This window comes from Lepisma saccharinum, chromosome 1 (assembly GCF_977018435.1).
Source record: "Lepisma saccharinum chromosome 1, izLepSacc3.1, whole genome shotgun sequence".
In the NCBI taxonomy this organism is placed as follows: domain Eukaryota; kingdom Metazoa; phylum Arthropoda; class Insecta; order Zygentoma; family Lepismatidae; genus Lepisma; species Lepisma saccharinum.
The window spans coordinates 172991606-173015271 of record NC_139229.1 but is presented as its reverse complement, the minus strand read 5'-3'; the positions used below and the strand labels follow the sequence as shown (position 1 = coordinate 173015271).

General features: G+C 39.2%; 1 protein-coding gene across 2 annotated transcripts in view; it reads left to right on the top strand.

Moving 5' to 3' along the window:
• The window catches only part of LOC146004132 (uncharacterized), a 230497-nt gene that overhangs the window by 134848 nt on the left and 71983 nt on the right, over window positions 1-23666 (top strand). For both annotated transcript variants that reach the window (XM_083142805.1, XM_083142802.1), the window contains exon 3: window positions 5184-5716. In XM_083142805.1, the coding sequence (XP_082998931.1) occupies window positions 5296-5716 (421 nt within the window). In that variant the 5' untranslated portion in view covers window positions 5184-5295. The remainder of the gene's footprint in view (window positions 1-5183; window positions 5717-23666) is intronic.

The window sequence follows — 23666 nt, the reverse complement described above, 5'->3', positions numbered from 1 at the left end:
AAGTAGGAATTGAATACTTGATGTAGTTTTTGTAATATTTAAGCAATCTCAATAAAATTTTCTGTACATATACATTTTGGGATAGGATTACATATGTGCCAGCTCAGAATTCAATGTAGGCACCGGCGGCATCCATCAGTTTCCTCAAACGGGGATGGAATTCACGGTCTTCTGATAACATCCCGAATTCATGCCTCCAATTGTTCCACAGTGCAGGGTTTTGTCTTGTACACTTCCTCCTTTACCCAGCCGCACAGGAAAACAAAGTAACAGGGCGTGAGGTTTAGACTTCTGGCAGACCATTCGTGAGGTCGTCGTCCCAGCCAACATCTCGGAAAAATGTGGTTCAACCAGGCCCGTACGGTAAGTGTAAAGTGTGTCGGCGCGCCGTCTTGCAATAAAAAGAAAAGCTCACCAAGAAATACGATGGGCCAAACATACCCTTTCAACATTATCAGGTAGCGTTATGACTTGATTTACGTGACCGGCTTTGTAATTGTTTTTGCTGCATTCGTTTCAGTCCCTCTTCAAATTCGGTGTGAAAGGATGAATTTAATTCTTAAGTTTCGCTTTCGAGTGCATTGTCAATTTTGTGTAAACTCTTCCTTACGTTAGGCTAGTGACTGTCGCTTGGGACTGTTTCTACGGAATCGACAGCTCAAGGTGAACCTACAGCTCCCCACCCTGGACTGCGTTTCTACGTTATTTCTTCCGGTGATGCCAGTGGCTTGGCAAACATTCCGTTATTTTTTTAAATAATTTTTAGATAAATCATATTGCACTGGAACATAACTAACTAACTTAAATTAGATTAGATTTGGTGTTTTAAGTCCACTGTATGCACAGTAAGGCTAATCGGGACTGGCCCTACAGTTTAAAGTGGGATCCGAACCACTGTCTGCCTCCACCGGGTATCGAACTCGGGAACTCTTGATTACAAGGCGACGACGATACCACTGCGCCATTGGGGAGGCCCTAACTAACTATCACTCTAGTCTTCCTAAACCCAAAGGTTTAAGCAACACAAGCCTTCTATCTGGTCTCTATACTGGGCAAGATCAATCCAATCTTTTCCATCCTTACCGATTTCCTTTAGGTCTATCTCAACGTTATCCCTTCATCTTCGTCTTGGTCTTCCTGCAGATATCTTACCATCAGGTTTCCTAACAAGAATCTTGTAAAGTCTTCTTTCTTCTCCCATTCGTGCGACATGGCCTGCCTATCTAAGTTTTACTGGAACTGGAACATACAATGTTTAATTCCAGCAACTGCTCCTAAATGATATAATGTCTACATTATATCAACCAGTACTGGATATTTGAATCCGTTGCTCAATGAGCCACACCTAAGTGGTCTCCATTGGATTGGCTCAAATGTTGTTAATTTGTTGTTGGTGTGATTCAGATCAAAAGTCCCAACAGGCACAACTGGCGTAAATGGGTAGTTTCGACGCTACAGTCATTTAAAGTCGTTTTCTTCTCACCAGAGATGAACGTCATAAACACCGCTCACTTTATGTTTCTTTGCAGGACGCTTGATTACAGTGGGTGTGTCCGTTCTGCTTGAGTACATGTTACAGCCCTGTAAAAGGATACTCCTGGTCTCCCCAACTCCCATCCTTGACCTTGTAACCACTCCATCCTCCATTGAACTCCCAAAACTCAGTTTAGTTCAGACAGACATCTTGTGCATGGCAGGTGTCTAATATTGCTCATGTGACTTTGACAAATATGGCCAGTATTGATACTAGGAAGCAATCAAAGAAAATTGAAAGGGGGTAGATAGCAATGGTTAGAAGTTGCTGATAGAGGAGTGAGGAGGAGCTTGAACTTCGCCTGCCGATTCAAACGTAGGCGCTTGGTGATATATCTTGCAGGTTGGCTACACTGCTCTTCATCGTCAGGAGTCAACCTCGCGCTAATTGAAAGGATCACTGCATCATTTGCTGGCCAGGCGCTGATCTGCTTGCCCCAACCCACGCGCCATTTCCTCCCACTAGCGCTGACGTCTTCATCAATTATTCCCAGCCTTTGCAATGTTTTCTCTCCTATCTCGGGGCTTAGCACAGAATTAGGGTTGTGGCAGGGCGGCGGGATTAGGAAACAACGCGAGACCGCTTAGGTGATTACGCAGCATGTGCTTCCTGTTGTGACTGGTCAAATGCCTAAAATGTACATTGAATGATTCATGCCCGTTTCGCCCACTCCCCTTTCGCCCAGTACCGAAGAATTTGTTTTATTGGCCCAAGTGATAACCCGCGCCAGAACTTAAGTACCATTTCGCCCGTTATCGTTTCGCCCAGAGGGAAATGTGAAAGTAAAAATTCCCAATCGTGTAGAGCCACGTGTCCTTAACCAACGAGGAGTATGCGAGAATGCCTAATTTCAATGGCGCTAAACACAGCCTTTGTAATGTGCGAGGAAGACATCGACCTGCAATGCCTAAAACAGTACAAGATTTGCCTAACCTAACCTAACCTCACTGGCTAATACTATTGCTGATATTGTGTTTTTACTGCGCATTGTTATGTACATGTATCTGTATTTCTCCCCTTTGGAAGCCACGCCTGATTGGCATTTTACTTTCACATTTCCCTTCACATTCAAACCATCTTCTAAAAATTCCCTCTGGGTGAAACGGTAACGGGCGAAACGGTACTTCCGTTGTGGCGCATGTTATTGTTGGTTTAATAAATGAACATCTACAGTTTATTCCGAGAAGTTTATTGTGCTTCTCACTCGGACGAACACAATAACGAAATATTCGAGAACCAAAACAGTTGAACATCGATAGTGCAGCTTTGCACAGACTACAACCTATGTAGTATATTAACTCTTGAATTCTCGTTTATACACTTTATATGTTTATTGACAAAAACACCCTACAGTTATCACTTGGGTCAATAAAACAAGTTTTTCGGTACTGGATGACACGACAACGAATATATCACTGTGAATAATGCAACGGTGGCAGCACCGTGTCTATCTCTTCCAACTAACAAGATCATGGCCAGAACCTACTATTGCCATTGGTTCCCATCGCTGACTTTCTGGACTGTTACTATTCCTTTCAAGAATCTTCTGAAAGGTTCTCAAAATGCTGTCAACACCTGAATCTTGGGCCTCGCACCGTGTATTGGCCTTTCGCGTGTTGGTGCTGATTTGAAATCAGAGAACTAAGAGCTAACGCAACATGTTATATTTATAGCCCTTTCCAAAAGTCGCAAGATGCATGTCAACCGGGAATCAAACCAGGGGCATCTTGCACCAAAGCGAGAGTGCTAACGATTCAGCTCAGAGAGTATTCCTACTCATCTACTCGCTTAAAATTTTTAAAAGATAAATATAGTAACCATGAACTTTCAATTTTAAAAATAAATAAGAAAATCCTCACCTCTAAGTTCGTTCGATCGTTGACGTAGTATCAAAAGTATCAGTTAAATATCGTAGTTAAGAGACAGTAACTCGAGATAAGATCGAGAGACATTAGTGGTAAACTGTAGGTACGCTTCATAACAAGGATTCTTTCAGCGGTTCGGAATCTACCTTTTTTTACATGCAGTCGTGGTTCGTTTTTGTGGATACAGCTGACTTTGCAATCCAAATTACAATTGACTTCCTTAGGTGTAGAAATGAAGTTCTCCTACATAAAGATCATCATAACTTGTATTTGTGGTTGTCAATTAAAAATCGATTGTTCTAAAGAAATTGTCAGTGGTATACTACGAATTAAATTGGTTAATTTCACAGCAAACCATAAATTTGTGAAATTTCAAAAACGTGTTTGAAACACGGACAAGATGACCCATTCGTCATTATAGATGTTATATATACTCTATGTGATCAGAAGTATCCGGACACCCACCTGAAAATAAAGTACAAGTTTGGGCAACCCTCCATCGGGAACACTGGCAGTCAATACGGTGTTGGCCCACCCTTAGCCTTGATGACATCGTTCACTCTCACAGGCATACTTTCAATCAGGTGACGGTAGGTTTCCTGAGGAATGGCAGCCCATTCCTCGCAGAGCGCCAAAATGAGAAGAAGTATTGATGTGGATCGGTGTGGTCTAGCACGAAGTCAGCATTATAAAACACCCCAGAGATGTTCTATGGGTTTCAAATCAGGACTCTGCGCAGGCCAGTCCATTAGTGGGACGTTGTTGTCGTCAAACCACTCCCCCACAAGTCCCGCAGTAGGGACAGGTGCTCGGTCGTGTTGAAAGACACAATGGTCATCCGCAAACTAGTCTTCGACTGTAGCCAGCATGAAAGCTGTTAAAATGTCAACGTAAGCTTGTGCCGTGACATTGCCATGTAAAGCAACAAGGGGTCAAGCCCCTCCAGGAGAAACATGCCCACACTGTAACCCCGCCACCTCCGAATTTCACTGTCGACACTATACAGGCTGGTAGATGTCGTTCACCAAGCATTCGCCAAACCCACACCCTACCATCGGATCGTCACATTGTGTACTGTGTTTCATCACTCCACACAACGGTTTTCCACTGTTCTATGGTCCAGTTTCGATGCTCCTTACACCACACGAGGCGGCGTTTGGCATTTGTCTGCGTGATGTTTGACTTATGGGTAGCTGCTCGGCCACGGAAACCAAGTTGCCGCACCCTGCGCCAAACAGTAATGGTGCTTGGAGTAGATCCTGATGCAGTTCGGAATTCCTGTGTGATGGTGGCGATGGATGATTGACGATAATGCTTTACGACCCTCTTCAATACTCGATGGTCTCTGGAGGTCAACATGGGAGGTTGGCCTACATGCTTTTGGGTTGTACACATCCCTTCACTATAACATTGGAAACAGTGGACAGAGGGATGTTTAGGAGGGTGGAAATGTCAGACACAGGCTTACTACACAAGTGGCACCCAACCAACTGACCACGTTGAAAGTCTGGGAGATCCTCAGACCATCCCATACTGCTGTCTCACACTGTCTGCAGACTACTGAGTTCGCTGACTATGTATTCCAAACGGTAGATGGCAGTACTGTTCGCCCTCTATGATAAACACACGTTTCGCGGTGTGTCCGGATACTTTTGATCACATAGAGTATATATATATATATTACAAATATATCACGATAACATTCTGTTCCTTGTATGCGAGAAACAATTTTGTACGTTTTGAATAGCGTGTTTGTACTCAGCAATTCCTATTTGTCATTTCAGGATGTGCCAGAAGCGAGCAAGTGACATGCAGATGGCGTAAGTGCTCTGTCAAGTCCGGTGACGCCATTTTGGAAAATGTTCAGATGATTCTTGCAATAAAACGCGACAAAAGATGGAAAGGAGAAACACGTTAAAAGACAAAGACAGAAATAGGGAGTCTCTGAAGGACAAGGAAAGAGAGAAGCTCAAGGACAAGGAAAAGCCCAAGGATAAAGAAAAGGACAAGGAGAAAGACAAAGAGAAGGAAAAGGACAAGGACAAGAAGGAGAAAGAAAATGACAAGGAGTTCAAGGACAAAAGTGTGGAGAAGGATAACAGGGAGCAGAGGCCCTCCACGGGGTCACCTCGGGTACCGAGAAAGTTCATCAACAACTGGAGACAAGCGTGTGATCGCACCAGAGCTAGAACAAGTGAGCTCATCAAGAAATGGAGGACGCTTCCGGAAAGCGGAAGTGACGTGGAGAGGGAATCCGAGGGAGACGCCAAGTCGGACGAACCTGATAGAAGTCACGGGTGGAGTGTTCATGTGTGGGGTAAGTACTCAATCCATACTTTGGTGATACCAAAATGTGACACAACTGTAGTTAGTGACTCTTCCAACAAACGGTTCCTAGACATTAATATTAGCAATAGTAATAAATAAAGGACAACTTAAGCGCTGGGTAAAGTAAGCAATTATACAGAGGGTGAGGCAATCGGTGGGTAAACTGGGCAATATAAGCAACGATGGAGAAAATCTATAGGTATACAGCTGTACAAGTAAGCAATGGATGAGGTAATCAGTGGGTATATAAAGTAGAGAAGCTAGGTAACTAAACAGGAGATAATGAATAAATGAATGAGTTAAAATTCTCGGATGCGTCGGCACATGTGGCCATTTTGCACCCGAGGTGACCTACACGAGAACAAATCCTCTTATGTAAAATCCTTAACTTAAAGTTAAGTCAAAAATAGTATAAAGTACTATTTGAGAAAGGTGAAAAGGTGAAAAGTGCAAGGTTATAAAGGCACCTGCACAGGGCATATACAACACATTAAAGAGGTAAGGAGAAGCTAAAAACTTTGTCATAAATAGTGTAAAAGACCCGATCATGTCAAAAAGCTAAGAGCATTTGTTAAAACGCTGTAATCATCTCCCAACATGGATGGTAACATGGATGGTAAATAGTTGGAAAGATAAAAAGTTTCGGGAAAGTAAAATCGACACAAAGTTGATAAGAGGACAAACTATTTAACGGGTAAAGCAGGTAAGCAGCTGTCGAGATAAACGAGCTATGACTTGTGCGGTAGCTAGGTAAGCTATGAATGAACGAAGCTGTGGGCAAATTAGTCGGCTAAACTAATTATAAGCCAAGTAACTATCTGAGCAGTAGATGAGGTAAGCTATAATTAGTTAAAAATGTGTGCGTTAAGCAATATGAAACCATTGGGTAAACCAAGCAGGTACTATTGGCGTGCGTGGAACATTTGTATCCATTATTTGTGCATGATGCGATATTCAATCCCTGGATTTAGCTCCCAAGCTTCCAATCAAAGGTATGAGTCGTTGCAAGTGAAAATGGATGACACACAGTCTGACACATTACAATTCCATTACTGTATGCAATAACAGATAAAACGTTGCATTCAATCGAGGTGTATAAATCAACAGCGGCTGCAAATTGTCGAAATGGCGGACGCAGTGAAAACGGCAAGCTGTTTATGTCCTTCCGACGGATTCCATTTCCCTCAAGCGAAGCGTTGCAGTCCCAAATTGGATATGGAACGTTTGCGTCATGCGGGTTTATAGCATATTAATATGTTATGATTCTCATTTTTGTTGCCTTTTTATGTTTGTTGCGAGACATGGCAGTTGATATTTTATTTCTGCAGTTCCAGGTGAAAACGCCACTAACCAGTTTCATTATTGCAACTTCATACAAGCCACAAGCTATACATTTAAGCTTTAAGTATAGACGGTCGTTTTTTAGAGATTCTTGTCAATATGTATCTCGAAAGTTTATATAGCTAAAAGAGGCTACTTTTATGCCACCACTAGCAAATTTTGTACCGAACCAAGCATGTTTCATATTTTGTTTATCCATAAGGAAGCTCTAACAACCAAGTAGTAGTCTATGTACACACTATGTGATTTCTCAAAGCAAGATACAAAAGTTGTTCACTCTTTAAAACACGCAGGAACAAATTAAATAATTCACACTGAATTCCTACATTTCTGTGTAAAAGTCGCATGCTATTTCTTCATACAATTCAATATTACATAGGTAATAATTTATTTATATTATGCATGTCGAAGCGCGTGTCTTACCAATTAGATGTAATAAAAAATGTTAGATCACAACCACCTTGTCATGGTTCAATTATTTCGAAGGTTACAATTTGGTCGATTCAATTGAAGTTTGTCTTTGTGCTACTTATTTATAGCAGAAAGTCGACTATTATGTTTAGGTTCAGAATTTGGTCCAAAATATTGATTCTTTTGATTATGTCAATTCGTCTATTTTTAAAAACTGTACTTATCAGCCTCGCAAAAAAAAAATTACAATTGTTTCTATTCAACCTCTTTCTTCACGAAAATCTTCCTCTCACCAATCAAGGCCGTTGGACTTATAACTACATAGATGGCATAAGCTGCCACAAGATATCATACAGCTGTGGCGTAATAGAAGTGTGGCTATCGAGCTTGAACTCACCAAAATATTTTCAAATCAAAAAATATTGTCTACTTTGAAACTTATTTTGTAGACTCCGTTTTTATGGCTCTTCTGAAGTGCATACACTGCAATTCAAAGGAGACTGGAAATACATAATAATTAGTACAACTGAAAAAATCCTAGTCCCACAAAATGAAATCATAAATACGCCACTGGTTTACACCAAAAAGCACGTTAACAAAGGCTACTACCCCACAATGGCCATAGAAAAATGTTTTGAATTTTGACAAAATGAAATGGACAATTGATAGTCCTGACAAGAGTTCTCTTGTATAAACTTGAAAGGTGTAAAACTGTAACCAGCATATAATCATAGAAATCGTAGCCTTGTAATCAAGGCGTTCCGGCTTCGAAACTCGGTGGTGGCACATATTGGTTCGGATCCCACTTTAAACTGTAGGTCCAGTCCCGATTAGCCTTACTGTGCATAAAGTGGACTTAAAAGTGGAATAGAATTGATACTTGTAACTGAAGTCAAAATATACAGTGCTTCTTAACCCTTTATGCTCTCTATAAAATCCAATGGTAGAAACAATAATGAGATACATTTCATAAACTATGAAAATAACATTTTATTGCTCATTTATTATTATTTTTATTTATTTATTCATCCTTGTGAGAACTGTTCTATTCGATACAGATAACTGAATACCCTGTACATCCGTTGAAACATCATCATATTACACTCAATATTTCCCCTTTGATCGTTCTGCTGAAATACTAATTAACAGACGTTTATCTCTGTTATCAAACAAGCTATCAAACTAATAAAGCATTTGCTTGATTTCTAATTTGAAATGAACAAAGGAGTTTCCAGTGAAAGGTGTCCTCTAACCTGTTTGCCCTTGTACCTGCTTACAGTACCTTTGTTGTACTGCATTATCGCTAATAAATAAATTTAACGTAATTTTTATCTTCGCAGAATATACATAAATAGTATCTGGCATTTGAATGGCTTCATTTAGAACTGTTCCAAAATAGAACACAAGGAAGACATGACGTGTGTTTTGATGTTAGTTCCTTCAAACAAGTTGTTCAACGCGTTGTTAGAGATTAATTTGATTGTGTACGGATGGTTTTACTCAGAGGAAAGAGTCGCAAACAAAAAACAGTCTAGTTTCTAACGTCTATTTTCCGTGTCGATATGAGGAAAGTCTTGCTACGTTTCCTCTGTACCTGTATGTGAACGTGAATTCAAGGAAGAACGTATGTAATATTCAATACAATGGAAACTTGACTCCAAAAAAACATGGCTGCATCACGAAATCTAGTTACGTTTTGCATAAAATAACAAGTTGAGAGTTAATATTTTATTACTTACCTTTCTTTGGATGGTCCACTTCTTCGTTCATCTGATGTTCGTCTCTTTCTTGTCCTGCAGAAATGGACCTTGAAAGAAAAGAAAAAAGAAATTGCCATGTGTAACGAAAAAAATGACTGCATTGATGTAGATGCATCAAAGGAACAGTTAACTTATATTTTGTACCAGCGTTGTATATATAGGACAACCTTTATTTCATTATTCTATTAATATTGATTTTGTTACAATTGATGAGCTGGCTTGGTGGTCGTGTGCTTCAAGTGGTGAAAAGACCCCGGGTTCGAATCCCATGAGTGTCCCTTCATAAATTTCGTCTAATCACTCATCGTCATTGTAGCGATTAGCCAAAAGTGGCAGAAAAGCTACGTGTAATAACGAGATAATATCTAATACTTTTACAATTAATGAACACACATCAGTTACTGAGAACTAAAGTTCAAATCACAAACCCTGAGACCTTCTGTAAACAAAACCACGTGCATACAGAAAGCATTGCAAACTCATAGAAGTAAAATAATCCACACGAAAATCCAGCGTTGTTACAGGATTCATTACATAAGGTAAAACAATGGCAAATTTGTAGTATGGGATACGCTGCCGCAAATGACGTCTCACTTTAAACCCAATGCTCTTTCTTTTTTTAGCCCGACCCTGTGGCCGAGTGGTTAGCACATCGCGCTGCGACGCCAAGGGTCCCGGGTTCGAATCCCGGTCGGGCTTGGTTGTTTGTGAATGTCCATTCATCAATTTCATCATTTCATCACTCATCCCCATCTTCGCAAATTAGCCAAGAGGCACAAAACGCGAAGTAAAATAAACTAAATCAACCAACCAACCAACTTTCTTTTTTTACTTATTGCTTCACCTTTATGGTTAACTCTTTGCACCAGTAATCATTTTCCATAAATTTGGCTTCTTTCTTGCATGTGAATTGAATATATTCTACTTGCATTTTTTTAGACAAAAATGATATAACATGGTAATGTATATTTCTAAGGATGATATAGATAGGAGTGTATTTGAAATTTGTTTGTAGATTTTATGTAAATTGTATCTTATGTAAATAAAATATATAATGGGCATAAACAGCCATATGCATTGCTGTAAGTCCAATAAATATATTGATGATGATGATCAAAACAAGACAAAGAAAGTTCGTAAATTTATTGCGGTTGGAAACTTTGACAAGCATCCTAATAACGATTTTTGTTCCGCCAAATATAGTGCACTTCGTAAAATAACTTGGTGACATAGCAAGGCAAGATAAGTGTGAACATTTTGTAGTAATATGCATTGTAACTTTCAATGAGCTTAGAGATTTGTGTACATAATGATATTTTATAACATTGGTTATTTTCTAAAAATAATCATGTGAACAGCAAGAAAGTAGTGCAACTTAGTAATATTGCCTGACTTATCCTTAGAAAAATAACATGCCGAGTTCTATGCGTGCGGGAAAGTCTCAGTGTTCTCCGAGCTTGTTTTCAAAACACCAGCAAGGACAGCCTTTGAAAAGGGGTGAGAAACAGATTCTACTCAATATTTATGTACCGTTCTGTCAGTGGTATCCTGAGAAACCAGTAAATGAAGTGGTTAAGTTCGTATCCCAGTGCAGTGGTGTGTCAGTGTCTGCAGTTTTAAGGGTTATGAAAGAGAGAATGAACGGGAGAGTAACAATGTATGCGGCTGCATATTCGTCTGATGTTTTGAGAGCGGGTTCTCACATTCAGAGGCTTTTATATAAAATGAATAGGTGCGGCGAACTACGAGTGTAACAGCAGATGATTTCGGTCATGAATCAGCTGACGCGGAGTGATACATCGAATCGGTGAGACAGTTTGTTTACATAAGGTCTCAGGGTTGGTGATTTACACTATACGTCAGTTACTGTGTGTTCCTTAATATACGAGGGTTAAGTCATAAGTCATGGCAACCATTTTTTTTTCTCGCAAACAGGGGACAACACGAAAAATCAAAGATGTACGTACGTTTGAAAGTGTATGGAATATACGTACCTTCGAATGAAGCCACCAGATGAAGTTTGGATGCAGGAGACTGTCGTAGGGAAGAGATAGAACACATGATATTGGACAACAGTGTTTTATTATGAGGCAGATCGGCAGGTGACACTCTGCCCCGTTTGAAGGCCTCCACCCACCTCGCCACTGTTCGATAGGGCATGCCATGCACACCCGAGCTTCCCGTAGCTCTGTATGGCATTTCCGTGCATTTCTGCCGCGGAGAACTGTTATTTTAACGTACGAACGTTGCTCCTGCTTCGTGACCTCCATTTTCGAACGCTGTCACTCACCGACTGAACTTGGGTGTGTGCTTACTACCCCACCGTTGTTCACATACACCATCTGGTGGCTTCTTTCGAAAGTACATTCTATACACTTTCAAACGTATATCTTAGATTTTTCGTATTGTCCCCTCTTCGCGAGAAAAAAAATAGTTGCCATACTTATGACTTAACCCACGTATATGCATTCATTATTTCCTTTAATACACAATGATAAAGAACGTTGCCCTCTTTTTTGAAACGCTGGTATTTAATAGGATAAAACGACGGTTGCAATTCACGACTGAACTCAAAATTTCCCTCCCTAATCTAAATGGTATGCATTCGTTTCATTTACGTCAGTGGCTTAGCACAGGTTTCGTTGTCACCCAACGCATGTGAAATGTGCTGTTCCTTAATGGAACAAGAACATAAAGAATACAATCTGCAAGGTTCCGATGAATGAAATAATTCTGTTCGACTTTCAAGACTTGCCTCTGGCTAACAGTCAGTGGCGGGTCGTGACAATATATTGGATACAGCAAAAAGGAGACGGCTAATCGCGTGCCATTAACAAAGAGGAAAATGCAAGTTGTGACAGCATACAATCTACGTCACTTACAGCTTCATACTTATACGTCGTTAGGGGCACAGGGCGGATATGAACAATACATATACACAAACCAAAGAATATATGTTCCACTTGATACATTCTAAAGTGAGATTCGAAACACTGGAGCGCCTTGATGTATCGGCTACAGTGTTACCACTATGCCATCAGGGGGCATTTTAAATTCTCATTTTGACTATTTGAATAGACAGCAACAGGAGTGTGTGCCGTTATAGTCCACCCTCAAGTCCACACCCAAAAATCCTACACGAGAAATACAATCATTTGTAGCAGATCAAGGATCATACACAGAGGATAGGAAAGAGTGGAATAAAGAAAAAGTAACAGGAAGAAATATAGAAACAGGAATAAAAAAAGAGAGAGAAATAGAAAGATAGATAAAAAGGGAGGATAGAAGAATGTGACTAGCCAAGAACGACGATGCTGAATCCACCAGAAAGTTTTACCTCCACTCTTGAGCCCACCTAAACAAAATTTTCACCTCTGACGACACAACTGGGCAGAAGGATGTACTAAGGATGTTACTTTGTGAACTAGAGACACAACAGTCCGCCCACCCGGTGACAACCTAGTCTACTTATGGCTCTGGTAACACAAAATATATCCGACGGACTCACCTATACGCATTCCACCTTGGGAGCTATTTGATTGCCAGTTGTGCACGACAATTCTGACAAAATAGAAGCTATTTATGGCCAGTGTAACACACTCTTGCTTCCTGTAGGTTATCAGACAACACGGTTTAACGTGTCAATTTACAGGAGGGAAAACTACACGCTCTCTGATTGATGATGTCAAAGGCTTTTAATATCTGGCCGTAATGAAGGTGCAAGCGACTTGTTTCCTCTAATGGAATATAGAGGTCAGGCAAAGCTGCAGTTTTATGTCACGTGGCTCTAATTAATGATGTAACAAAACGTGTAGAATTAATTGGCGGTGTCGCTGATGTCCGTTATTGGCACCGACGCGGTATTTCACTGAAGCATGCTGGTATGTTCATGGTTTCTGTAGTTGTGAGGTAAAATTAGCGGGAAATGTCCGCTGCTGTGTCATGATGGAAACATATGTTGCTCAGTATCTTCATGGTTTCCATTAGTTCGTGAATATGAAAGAGAAAATTAATTTTAAATATTCCCAATTATCACAGCGTGCTACGACGCCAGGAGTTCCGGGTTCGAATCCGGCCTGGGCATAGGTGTTCTTCGTGAGTCTTCCTTCATCATATCATCACTTATCCTCATCGTCGCGATTAATGAAAAGTGGCAGAAAAACGACGCTACAAAACAAAAATCAAATCAAATATTTTAAAGTTCTGAAGAAGAGAGAAAAAATATCGAATAATTTTATCATTTCAAGTATTAAAAATAGGAAGAAAGCTAAAAGCTACAATCTGAAGAACATGAAACAAGCGTGCGGACATGAAAGAAGAAAAGAAAACATTCCAAAACATGATCAATTGTGGAATTTTCTCATGGTTGGAGAATAATGCCGAATATTCTCGTTCTGAAAAAGCACAAAATACTTTCTTTAATTTCACGATGTAGAATAATAATTAAACTATATAGTGGGGGGGGCAAATGGTAATATATTTGCCTTCCGTGGGATTTTTGTGGTACAATAATGGGAGTTAGCTTTTCTGAAAGGTATTGGCACAAGGAAAACGAATATGGATGTTGCCAGTCCCAAAAATTATGCAGGGGGGTGGGGGGTGGGGATTCAAAATGGCCGACAACTCCTTTCACCGAAACAGCAATATCGTCATCATTTATACGACTACAATAAATTTTCAAAGCTTTAGATACTTCTTGATGCAGTTTATACAATTACTAAAATATTACGAATAATATAAATGAACCTGTTAGCCTCTTACTGATTGCTTAATATAGCTCTTCTGGTTTTCGTTGAAGGGTTACTTTCTGTTACAGAGTATAAAAAAATATTTTGGAATGAAACAAAATATTCAATGTGCAGCTTTCATTATTTTATTTTATTTAATTACGCCATCATCATAAATTTTAGATACAAGGACAGAAAAACTTCATGGCATCATATTGATGTATTTGTTTGTTACCGAAAACACGACGAAATGAATTAAATATTATAATAATCTGTTTCAGAAGATCATTACTACAAAGTGTTTGAAAACAGGAGGTCATCCAAATAAAAATAATGTAAAAGAATAATTACACTTATTAATCAGTTTCACTGTCTTCATCTCAACTATTATCCCAATTCCGGTTAAAACAGTTATTTACGTCATCGTCGGGGTCCACACATTCACACATGTCAGTGCACGGAAAGCATTGACACCTGCATTTACATACAAGTGTTGTACATCTACTCTTTTTGCATGAACATTTCACTAGTTCCAGAATGGCCTGTGGGGCAGGTTGCATCGTGTTCATCTGGGGTACAAATGTACCGTTTTGTCTTTCCCATCCATAACCAGCATCTGGCTGTGGAATCTTCGGATTCGCAACAACATCATTTCGCCATACCATGGCTTGATAATGTGCTCACAATATCTTAGCGAAGAGCTGACTGTGTTGGTGGCATTTTCTCTGATTATAGTATGTCTGTAATCTTTTAAGGAAATGATTGGACAAATCTTCACAAGTATAGATATAATGAGGCTTATCAAGGCTTTGCAAAAATTGCATACCATCTACAATTGCAACACACATGTGGTTGAGCGGCTCTGGATCTTCAGGTGCTTGGTCACCAATTTGAGATTCTAAAATGGCAAGAAGGTCGCTCTTGCTAATTGGTAAAAGCAGGTTACCTTCATTTCACTTGTCTCTCATTATATGACATGGATATTGCAGTTTGTGATATGCTCATGACAGCCTTGTTAACACTTGATTGCTTGCGTTCTGAAGACATATGTTCAACAGTACCACAAATAAGCCATCTGAAAAAAGAATATACTTCTCGTGGCACATGTTCTTCTGTTGCTTCTAATGATAATGTGAATTCCCACTTCTTAGTGTTCATTATAGACTTACGAAGATAACTAGCAGCATCATACAAACTCCTCATAGCCCAAATCTTCATCATTCTGTGATGTCATAGCAATATCTCGTGCATACTTCATACTAACAATTTCAGGTTGATTTCTTTGTAATGGACGGTGAAATTCAATATCTGTACCATTTATCTGCAGCAATTTCTTTAATTTTTTTCCTTGTTATAGATGGATAATCGACATTATTCATAACACGAATGTTTTCATAAGTGGTTTGCACATCAGCCATACTCAAGGAACCAGTCTTTAAACACTCTTGAATCATACGGATGAATTCAATCTCTGATGCAGCTTCAGGGGCTGTAGAGATATTGGGTGCACTGGTATCAGGACATCGTAGTACATGTCACAGTATTTGCCCAGCACGGCAAATGGTATCTAATGTCGATTGCGTGACCATCTTCAGGGTTGATTGCTGTATTGAGCATTATCTGGAGGGCTTCATTTCCACTTTTAGCAATGGCATCACTCAGGCTTTTTTGAGCATGATCAACCGACAGCTTCCTGAGGGAATGTGCACGTGTCTGACCACCATTACAGAAGAAGCATTCATCTTTCTTGAATGGAATGCAATGCGAACGTGTTAGACTTGGTGTGCTGTGCTTTCCGTCGCAGTTGGTGTTTGCTGATTTTGGCTTTCACAGCGCTTTTTCATACGCTCCAATTTTCCCTTGTGAGTGACATCTTGATAACAACTTCGGTGCCATGATGCCCTGTTGTCTGCCAGCATGGCAGCAGTCATTCCACGTAGACGAATATTAGATGATACATACTTCACGTTTTCGTATTCAGTATTCTCTTGCACACTTTGTAAAACCTTTTCATGTGTGGTGGGGTTTGTGATTAGTCCTTCGGTTAATTTCTGTTGACATATTATACATAGTGCATAGTTGATTTCCATTTTTAGCCTCGTTTCTGGTTCACTGAGATCCATCTGAAAAAGAAAGTTTTTTGCATTTAATTATGTATAACATGAGCTTGTTAAAGCTTTTTTAAAATAAATATGTAGCGTTACCGCTAGTTTTTACACAGTTCACTTTATTCCTAATAATCATAATTGTATAAACTGCATCAAGAAGTATTTAAAGCTTTGAAAATTTGTTGTTGTCGTATAAATGATGAAGATATTGCTGTTTCGGTGAAACGAGTTGTCGGCCATTTTGAATCCCCACCCCCTGCACAATTTTTGGGACTGGCAACATCCATATTCGTTTTCCTTGTGCCAATACCTTTCAGAAAAACTAATTCCCATTATTGTACCACAAAAATCCCACGGGAAACTACATGCTCCCCCACTAATAGACGTTAATGTATTTTTTTGTATAAAACTGTTATATTTCGGATTGGTACATAAGAATCTTACATTATGATAGCCTATCCTTATCATTTGGTGACATATAGGTACTTATTTTAAAAGAATGAAAACATTGGCATACACAGTGGAGTAGGTCACAAATATGCCTTTGACCGCAACCCTAAAATGATGACCTCTAAGAAAATCGCACCAAAACCTCAAAAACTCACTTTCTCTCCACGTTCCGCGCCTCATTTATTGCGCTGACGATGTTTCACGGCGCAGAAAAGCAGTGATGAGTAAATGCACTTTCTCATCCTTGAAGGATGAATGCACCTTATCGTAATTTTCCAAGTCAGGCCATGTTTATATATCGTGACCTTTGTAAACCTCAAAAAAATGCTCGGAAACGATGTGATCTCTCCCACGCACACACACGCGCGCGCGCGCCTCTTATTATTTCTGTATTGTGACTCAAATACACGAGCGTTTCTCCTCTGGATTTTTGGACGTGATCTCGATCATCTGCATGTGATCGTTCCATATGAGCGTCGGCGTGCCGAACAACCACTGCAACAGCTTATAACCTTGGATGCTGAGCAAGCGGGAATCCACTTGAGCACTTCTACTCTTGAGAAAACGTGTTCCCACAGACACGAGGCGCCGTACCCATTGAAGTAATTGCATGTTTCGCAAAGGACAATTTATCGAAGAGAAAAATTGCTCGGAATGATGTGATCTCTGCCACACACACACACACGCGCTCGTGTTCACGGTTAAGATAGGTTAAGTTGTCTAATGTCTAATGTCTATGTCTATGTGTAATGTCTATGTCCATGTCTCTATCTCTTTGTTGTTTTTTTTTTGTTTTTCTCAAAGGTCCTATGGGACACTTCTGTTTGTCAAAAATTCGAGACATTTGCAATTTAACGCTGGACTTGGAAAATTTTTCGACAGAGGGGTCAAATTTGGTTCCATGACGACCTATGTTTATTTTGGTATGGGAGGACAGAGGACACCGAGACTCGACCAACGCACTAAACCAGACCTCTCTACGACTATTTGTTCAAAAGTTACGAGTGATCAAAAGTTTTGGCGGGGGTGGGGCTAACTTCTTACCCCTTGACCCCAGGACCACCAAACTTTGGTATACGTATTCTACACCTCCAAAATCGACAGGTTCCATGATGACCTATGCCAATTTTGGTAGGAGAGGACGCAAGAAATCCCAGCTCCTTTCGAAAGTTACGAGCGATGAAAAAAATATTTTGGCAATTGGCCCACCCTTGACTCAGGACCTCTAAAAACTTTGTACACGTACTCTGCATCACCAATATCGACAAAAGGGTCAACGGGGAGGATTTTTGCACTATCTCTCTCTCACTGTTTTTTCGAGACATTTGCAATTTAACGCTGGACTTGGAAAATTTTTCGACAGAGGGGTCAAATTTGGTTCCATGACAACCTAGGTTTTTTTTTGTTAGAAGATCAAAAAGAACACCGAGACTCGACCGACGCACTAAACCCGACCTTTCTACGACTATTCGTTCAAAAGTTACGAGTGATCAAAGTTTTTGGGAGGTGGGCTAACTTCTTACCCCTTGACCCCAGGACCACCAAAACTTGGTACACGTATTCTACACCTTTAAAATCGACAGGGGGGGTATCTAATGATACCAGGATGGGGGTGTTTTTCGATTTATTTTTTCGATAACTCTTACTATTTTCGAGATATTTGTAATTTAACGCTGGACTTGGAAAATTTTCGATTGATGAAAAATTGGTTCCATGACGACCTATGTTTATTTTGGTATGGGAGGACAGAGGACACCGAGACTCGACCGACGCACTAAACCCGATCTTTCTACGACTATTTGTTCAAAAGTTACGAGTGATCAAAATTTTGGAGGGTGGGCTAACTTCTTACCTCTTGACCTCAGGACCACCAAAACTTGGTACACGTATTCTACACCTCCAAAATCGACAGGGGGGGGGTATCTAACGATACAAGGATGGGGGTGTTTTTCGATATATTTTTTCGATAACTCTTACCATTTTCGAGATATTTGCAATTTAACGCTGGACTTGGAAAATTTTCGATTGATGAAAAATTGGTTCCATGACGACCTATGTTTATTTTGGTATGGGAGGACAGAGGACACCGAGACTCGACCGACACACTAAACCCGACAGGTGGGATGCTTCGTTTTTTGGCGCAGCCCTTTGACCTACCTTTGAAATGACTTACGACATTTTCCTATAAGGCTGTCTCCCCTTACGATGTTTTCCTGTAAGGTAGAGATCGTCTGTCAATGGGCCCTCAGTGTAATCTACTACGACCTCATACTAACTTTCTTTTTATGTTTCGCGGCTGTTTTATTGCAGTGACGAACTAAAAGAGCGGAAAAAAAAAAGGCTCTGAAAGGTGAGTGTCAAAAAACGTACTTTCAAGTATGCATGGTCCAGTAATGTAACTTTCTAAAAACATGTGCCGTCCATGTTTCTATATCGTGAGGCGTTTCTGCGATGATGGCTTTTATATGCGGCTGTGAATGAAGTTCTACTTTTAGAAGCAATAATGCTGTAACGCGGAAGAAAGGATATAGGATTCTTGCAGTGATATGGCTGCATCAAAACAACTGCTTTTTATTCACCAGTTCCATCTGTTTCTGCGGTGATGTGATTGTTAAGTCATCCAACAACAGCTCTTAATAATGGTCGCGGATTGCTGTATCCAGATTGTTGTTGCATCTACGGAAATATATAGATACTCAATCTCTCGTAAATATTCTATACAACTAAATTATGTTCAATTCGTCCTCTTTATTTCTCAAAATTTAATTTTCTGTATGCATCTCGTAAGGAAATGTGAGTCCATATAAAATGTTCAATTTGATCCATCCATCTAATTGGTAAATAACCTCTGGATATTTATTCTTCTTCTATTTCTTGGAGAATGAATTCCCAGGACCAGTTTCAAAACGACGTGCTACATGCTCAAAGTATTGTAAAATCTGATGACAGCAAACTGTCTAGAACCTTTCTTGAATACACAATTCATTTCAAATCGTTCGTCAGTTCTTTCAAACGTCTAATAGATTCGTAGCATTCGAAACCAGCACCATCTTTCGAAGGCACCAATATTTTGGTCTGATGCCTTTATTGTCCATGATTCAACACCGTGCATGAGAGGGCATCCCCGATTGTCTTGTAATCAAGGGGTCCTGGGTTCGATACCCGGTGGAGGCACTTAGTTGTTCGGATCCTACTTTAAATTGTAGTCCCGATTAGCCTTTCTGTACCAGTCGATCTCGTGACGTAGTGGTTAGCACCAATTACTTGATTTTGTTTATTTTTTTTCCGCCACTTTTGGCTAAACGCGAAGATGAGTATGTGATGATGATGAAATTAATGAAGGGACACCACAAATAACACCCATGCCCAGGCCAGGATTTGAACCTGGGACCCCTGCCTCAACGCTGTTGATTTCCGCTTCAGTGGTTAGCACATGATAACTTATTTGAACCAGTTTAAAAATTCAAATACTTAGGAGTAATATTAACAAATGAAAATTATATTAAAGAGGATATAAAATAAAAAAGTAGGCTTAAAATTTAGCAAATATATGTTACTTCTCTCTAAGAAACTTATAGTTAAAATATACAAAACAGTAATTTTTTGCCTGTTGTATTGTATGGATGTGAAACTTGGTCTGTCATATTGAAAGAGGAACATAAATTGAGAGTATTTGAAAATAAGATCGTTGGGAAAATATTTGGATCTAAAAGGGATGAGAAGATAGGTGAGTGGAGAAGGTTACATAATTTAGAACTACATAAATTTATATTCATGTCCAGATATTATTAGATTAATTAAATCAAGAAGACTTAGGTGGACAGGCCATGTGGCATGAATGGGAGAGGAAAAAGGAGTTTACAGGATTCTTGTTGGGAGACCTGATGGTAAGAGACCTGTAGGAAAACTAAGACGAAGATGGAAGGACAATATTTGGGATGGACCTAACGGAAATTTTGGTAGAGATGGAAAAGAGTATATAGATTTTTCTCAAGTTAGGGGCAGATGGAAGGCCTGTGTTGATGCAGCCATGAACCTTTGGGTTTGAGAAGGCTTAAGAGTTAATTAGTTAGTTATGAAAGCACATGCCACTATAAAAAAAACAATCCCTGACAAAAAAATGAATTTAAAAAAAATGAAATTTATTTCCATATAATGAACTTCAACCTATACAATTGAACATTTTTTTTTTTTAAATTTTGCAGGATTTAAATGAAACAGACGTAAATAAGAATTGGGAACACGTACGTAATGCAATAGAATCAGCAGTTAAATAAAGTATAAATCAATAAAAAGTAAGCCATGGTTCGCATAACCTAATAGAAATAGATTGATTGATGCACAGTAAGGCTAATCGGGCCTGGACCTGTAGTTTAAAGTGGGATCCCAACCACTACATGCCTCCACCAGGGATCGAACCCGGGGATACCTTGATTACAAGGCGACGACGCTACCACTGCGCTATTGGGGAGGCACTAATAGAAATAGACTTAGGCGGTTAAAGAACAGTAAGTTTTAGAAGATTACTTGAAAAGTAAAATTAACGAAATTGAAATAAAAGTATCAGAGGTGCAAATGAATTGCGAAAGGGGTGGCAACCTAAAGTAAACTTGATAAAAAAAATGGTTGACTATTTTAAATAGATGGAAGAACTACTTTAATGATGTTTTAAATGTTCATGTAGGAGATAAATCAGAAATAAATTAAGTACGCACAGCAGAACTTAACTTCATTGAAATAAGAGATAAATTAGTTGAGAAGAAACTTGTTAATATGTCTGACAAATGTACAATTCATGATGGATTAAAAAAAAAACAAAGATGCTCTTTTTTACCGGAACGTTGAAACGTTTATACAGAAAGGTTGAAACGTATTGTCACGAATAGTCGAACGTGTTGTGAATGGCAAATAAAAATAAAAAATCTCAAATTCAAAATCGGTTAAACAAGACAGAACAAGATAAAAGTGGAATCTTCGGGCTCGCGTTTTTTTATTTAACCGACCTACTCCTGGAAGTGCTATATAAAATTTTCAAGAATTGTATTGGACGAAGATGATGATATCCATTTGAGTGATCGATATTGCTGAAATTTATCCGGTGTTCTCTAGATGATCATGAAAAAAAACTATATTTATAAAATTACAGGGAGAAAAAGTGATAATCTAGAAGTCGCGAATGTAATAACAGGAGAGATGGAAGCGATTCTGGACGAAAACGACAAGGAGAAGAAGAAACGTAAGGAGACTAATCGACGCGAACAAGACAAAAAGATGATCTGATGTAATAATACTACAGCATTTTAAGTCCCATGCATTCCTTCTTCGTTCGTAATGAAATCAACAAGTTATTCGAATTACGTAACTTGTAATTTGACCTCCCTAGCGAAGCATGTTCTAAAAAATAAAAAGATCATCGGAAGTTTCATTTCGCAAGCCACGATGAACTTAGGAGGCGCAGGCTTGTATACTTTCCATCTTTCGTTCGGAGGGACAACGTAACCAACCATTCAATGATGGGGCCTCCCCATGGCGCAGTGGTAGCGTTGTCGCCTTGTAATCAAAGGGTCCCAGGTTTGATACCTGGTGGAGGCACATCGTGGTTCTAATCCCACTTTAAACTGTAGGTCCAGTCTCGATTAGCCATACTGTGCATAAAGTGGACTTAAAACACCAACTCATCAACAACAACAACATTCAATGATGATAATGTTTATGAATTTGTTCAGATTGAGAAAGTAAAAATTATCATGGAAGAGCCACCTTCTTTTGAATATCCTCTTTCCTCTGTTCATATTTTCCGTCCTTGATTTCTATTATGTTTCCCGCTCGTCAGAGTCAAGCGTTTTTTTTTTATCACAGCTCTTCGTTTTCATTTTTCTTTCAACGTACAAATTCATGTTATCATGTCATGGAAATTCTTCTCCTTTTTTGCATTGCATAATTGAAGATTTGAAATAACACAGGATGATGAAAATATTATTGGCAAACTTACGAAGAGAATGAATTTGTAAGAATTCCCTTGTCAATATGAATACCTTATTACTAACTTTGTTTTTGTTTAATACGTGAAACCATATTACATTGAATATTAACTAATTAATTAATTCTCTACCCTTCTTGAAACCGAAAGTTCGATTTGTCCTTATCCTGAGCAAGATCTATATATATATATATTTAATTTTTTAGTTCCTTAGATATGAAACGAGGAGACAAAAGTTTTATGAAGAGAAAAGTAACATGAATTAAGCCTTCTTTTCATTTCCTCTTTAATATCATTTTCATTTGTTAGTATTACCCCTAAGTATTTGGATTTGGAAAACTGGTTCAAACAAGTTGTTATCACTTGGTTTCGGCCTGTAAGCACATATCTTTAGATTTCACATTGCTAACTTCTAAAACCTATCTCTTTAGCTGCTTTTGAAAAATAATTTAGCATTATTCTTAATTTGTATTTACATCATTCCCCAGTAACTCTACATCATCTGCATATGCTAACACTACTTCGTTAGTTTCTTTTAGCTTCCTAAAAGCATATTGTAAGGCAAAATTATAAAGAGCATCTTTTTTTTTTTAATCCATCATGAATCGTACAAGTAGTGTAATTCATGATAATATAAACCCGAGAAATGATGAACCCCCCCTCAGGCAGATTTGGCTACACTTAAACCTAGCTCAACATGCCCATATGAGCTTTTTGCTCAAGTGTGGAACCCTGTCTAATCCAAGATTTTTGTAAAAATGCCCTCGGGAAGTTCCTGTGAAATGATGAGCCCCCTCAGATTGATTTGTCCACACTTACAAAAGGCACTTCTGTCAGATTGTTGTCCATAATCCTGTCAAAAATATGCCCCTCTTGATATTTTTTTTGGCTACACTTAAAACTAGGCCAAACGTATTAACACACACACACACACACACACATTGAACTTGACCTTGACCTTGAGATGACCTTGACCTTGACCCTGACCTTGACCTTGACCTTGAGATGACCTTGACCTTGACCACACCTACACCCACATACACACCCACACCCACCCACACATATTTACTTCCGGTCCACTTGTGGCCTATTTCTGGTTTATTTATATTGCATCATGTTTTGCAACAAATTATTACCCAATATTATGCAATAAATTATTAGA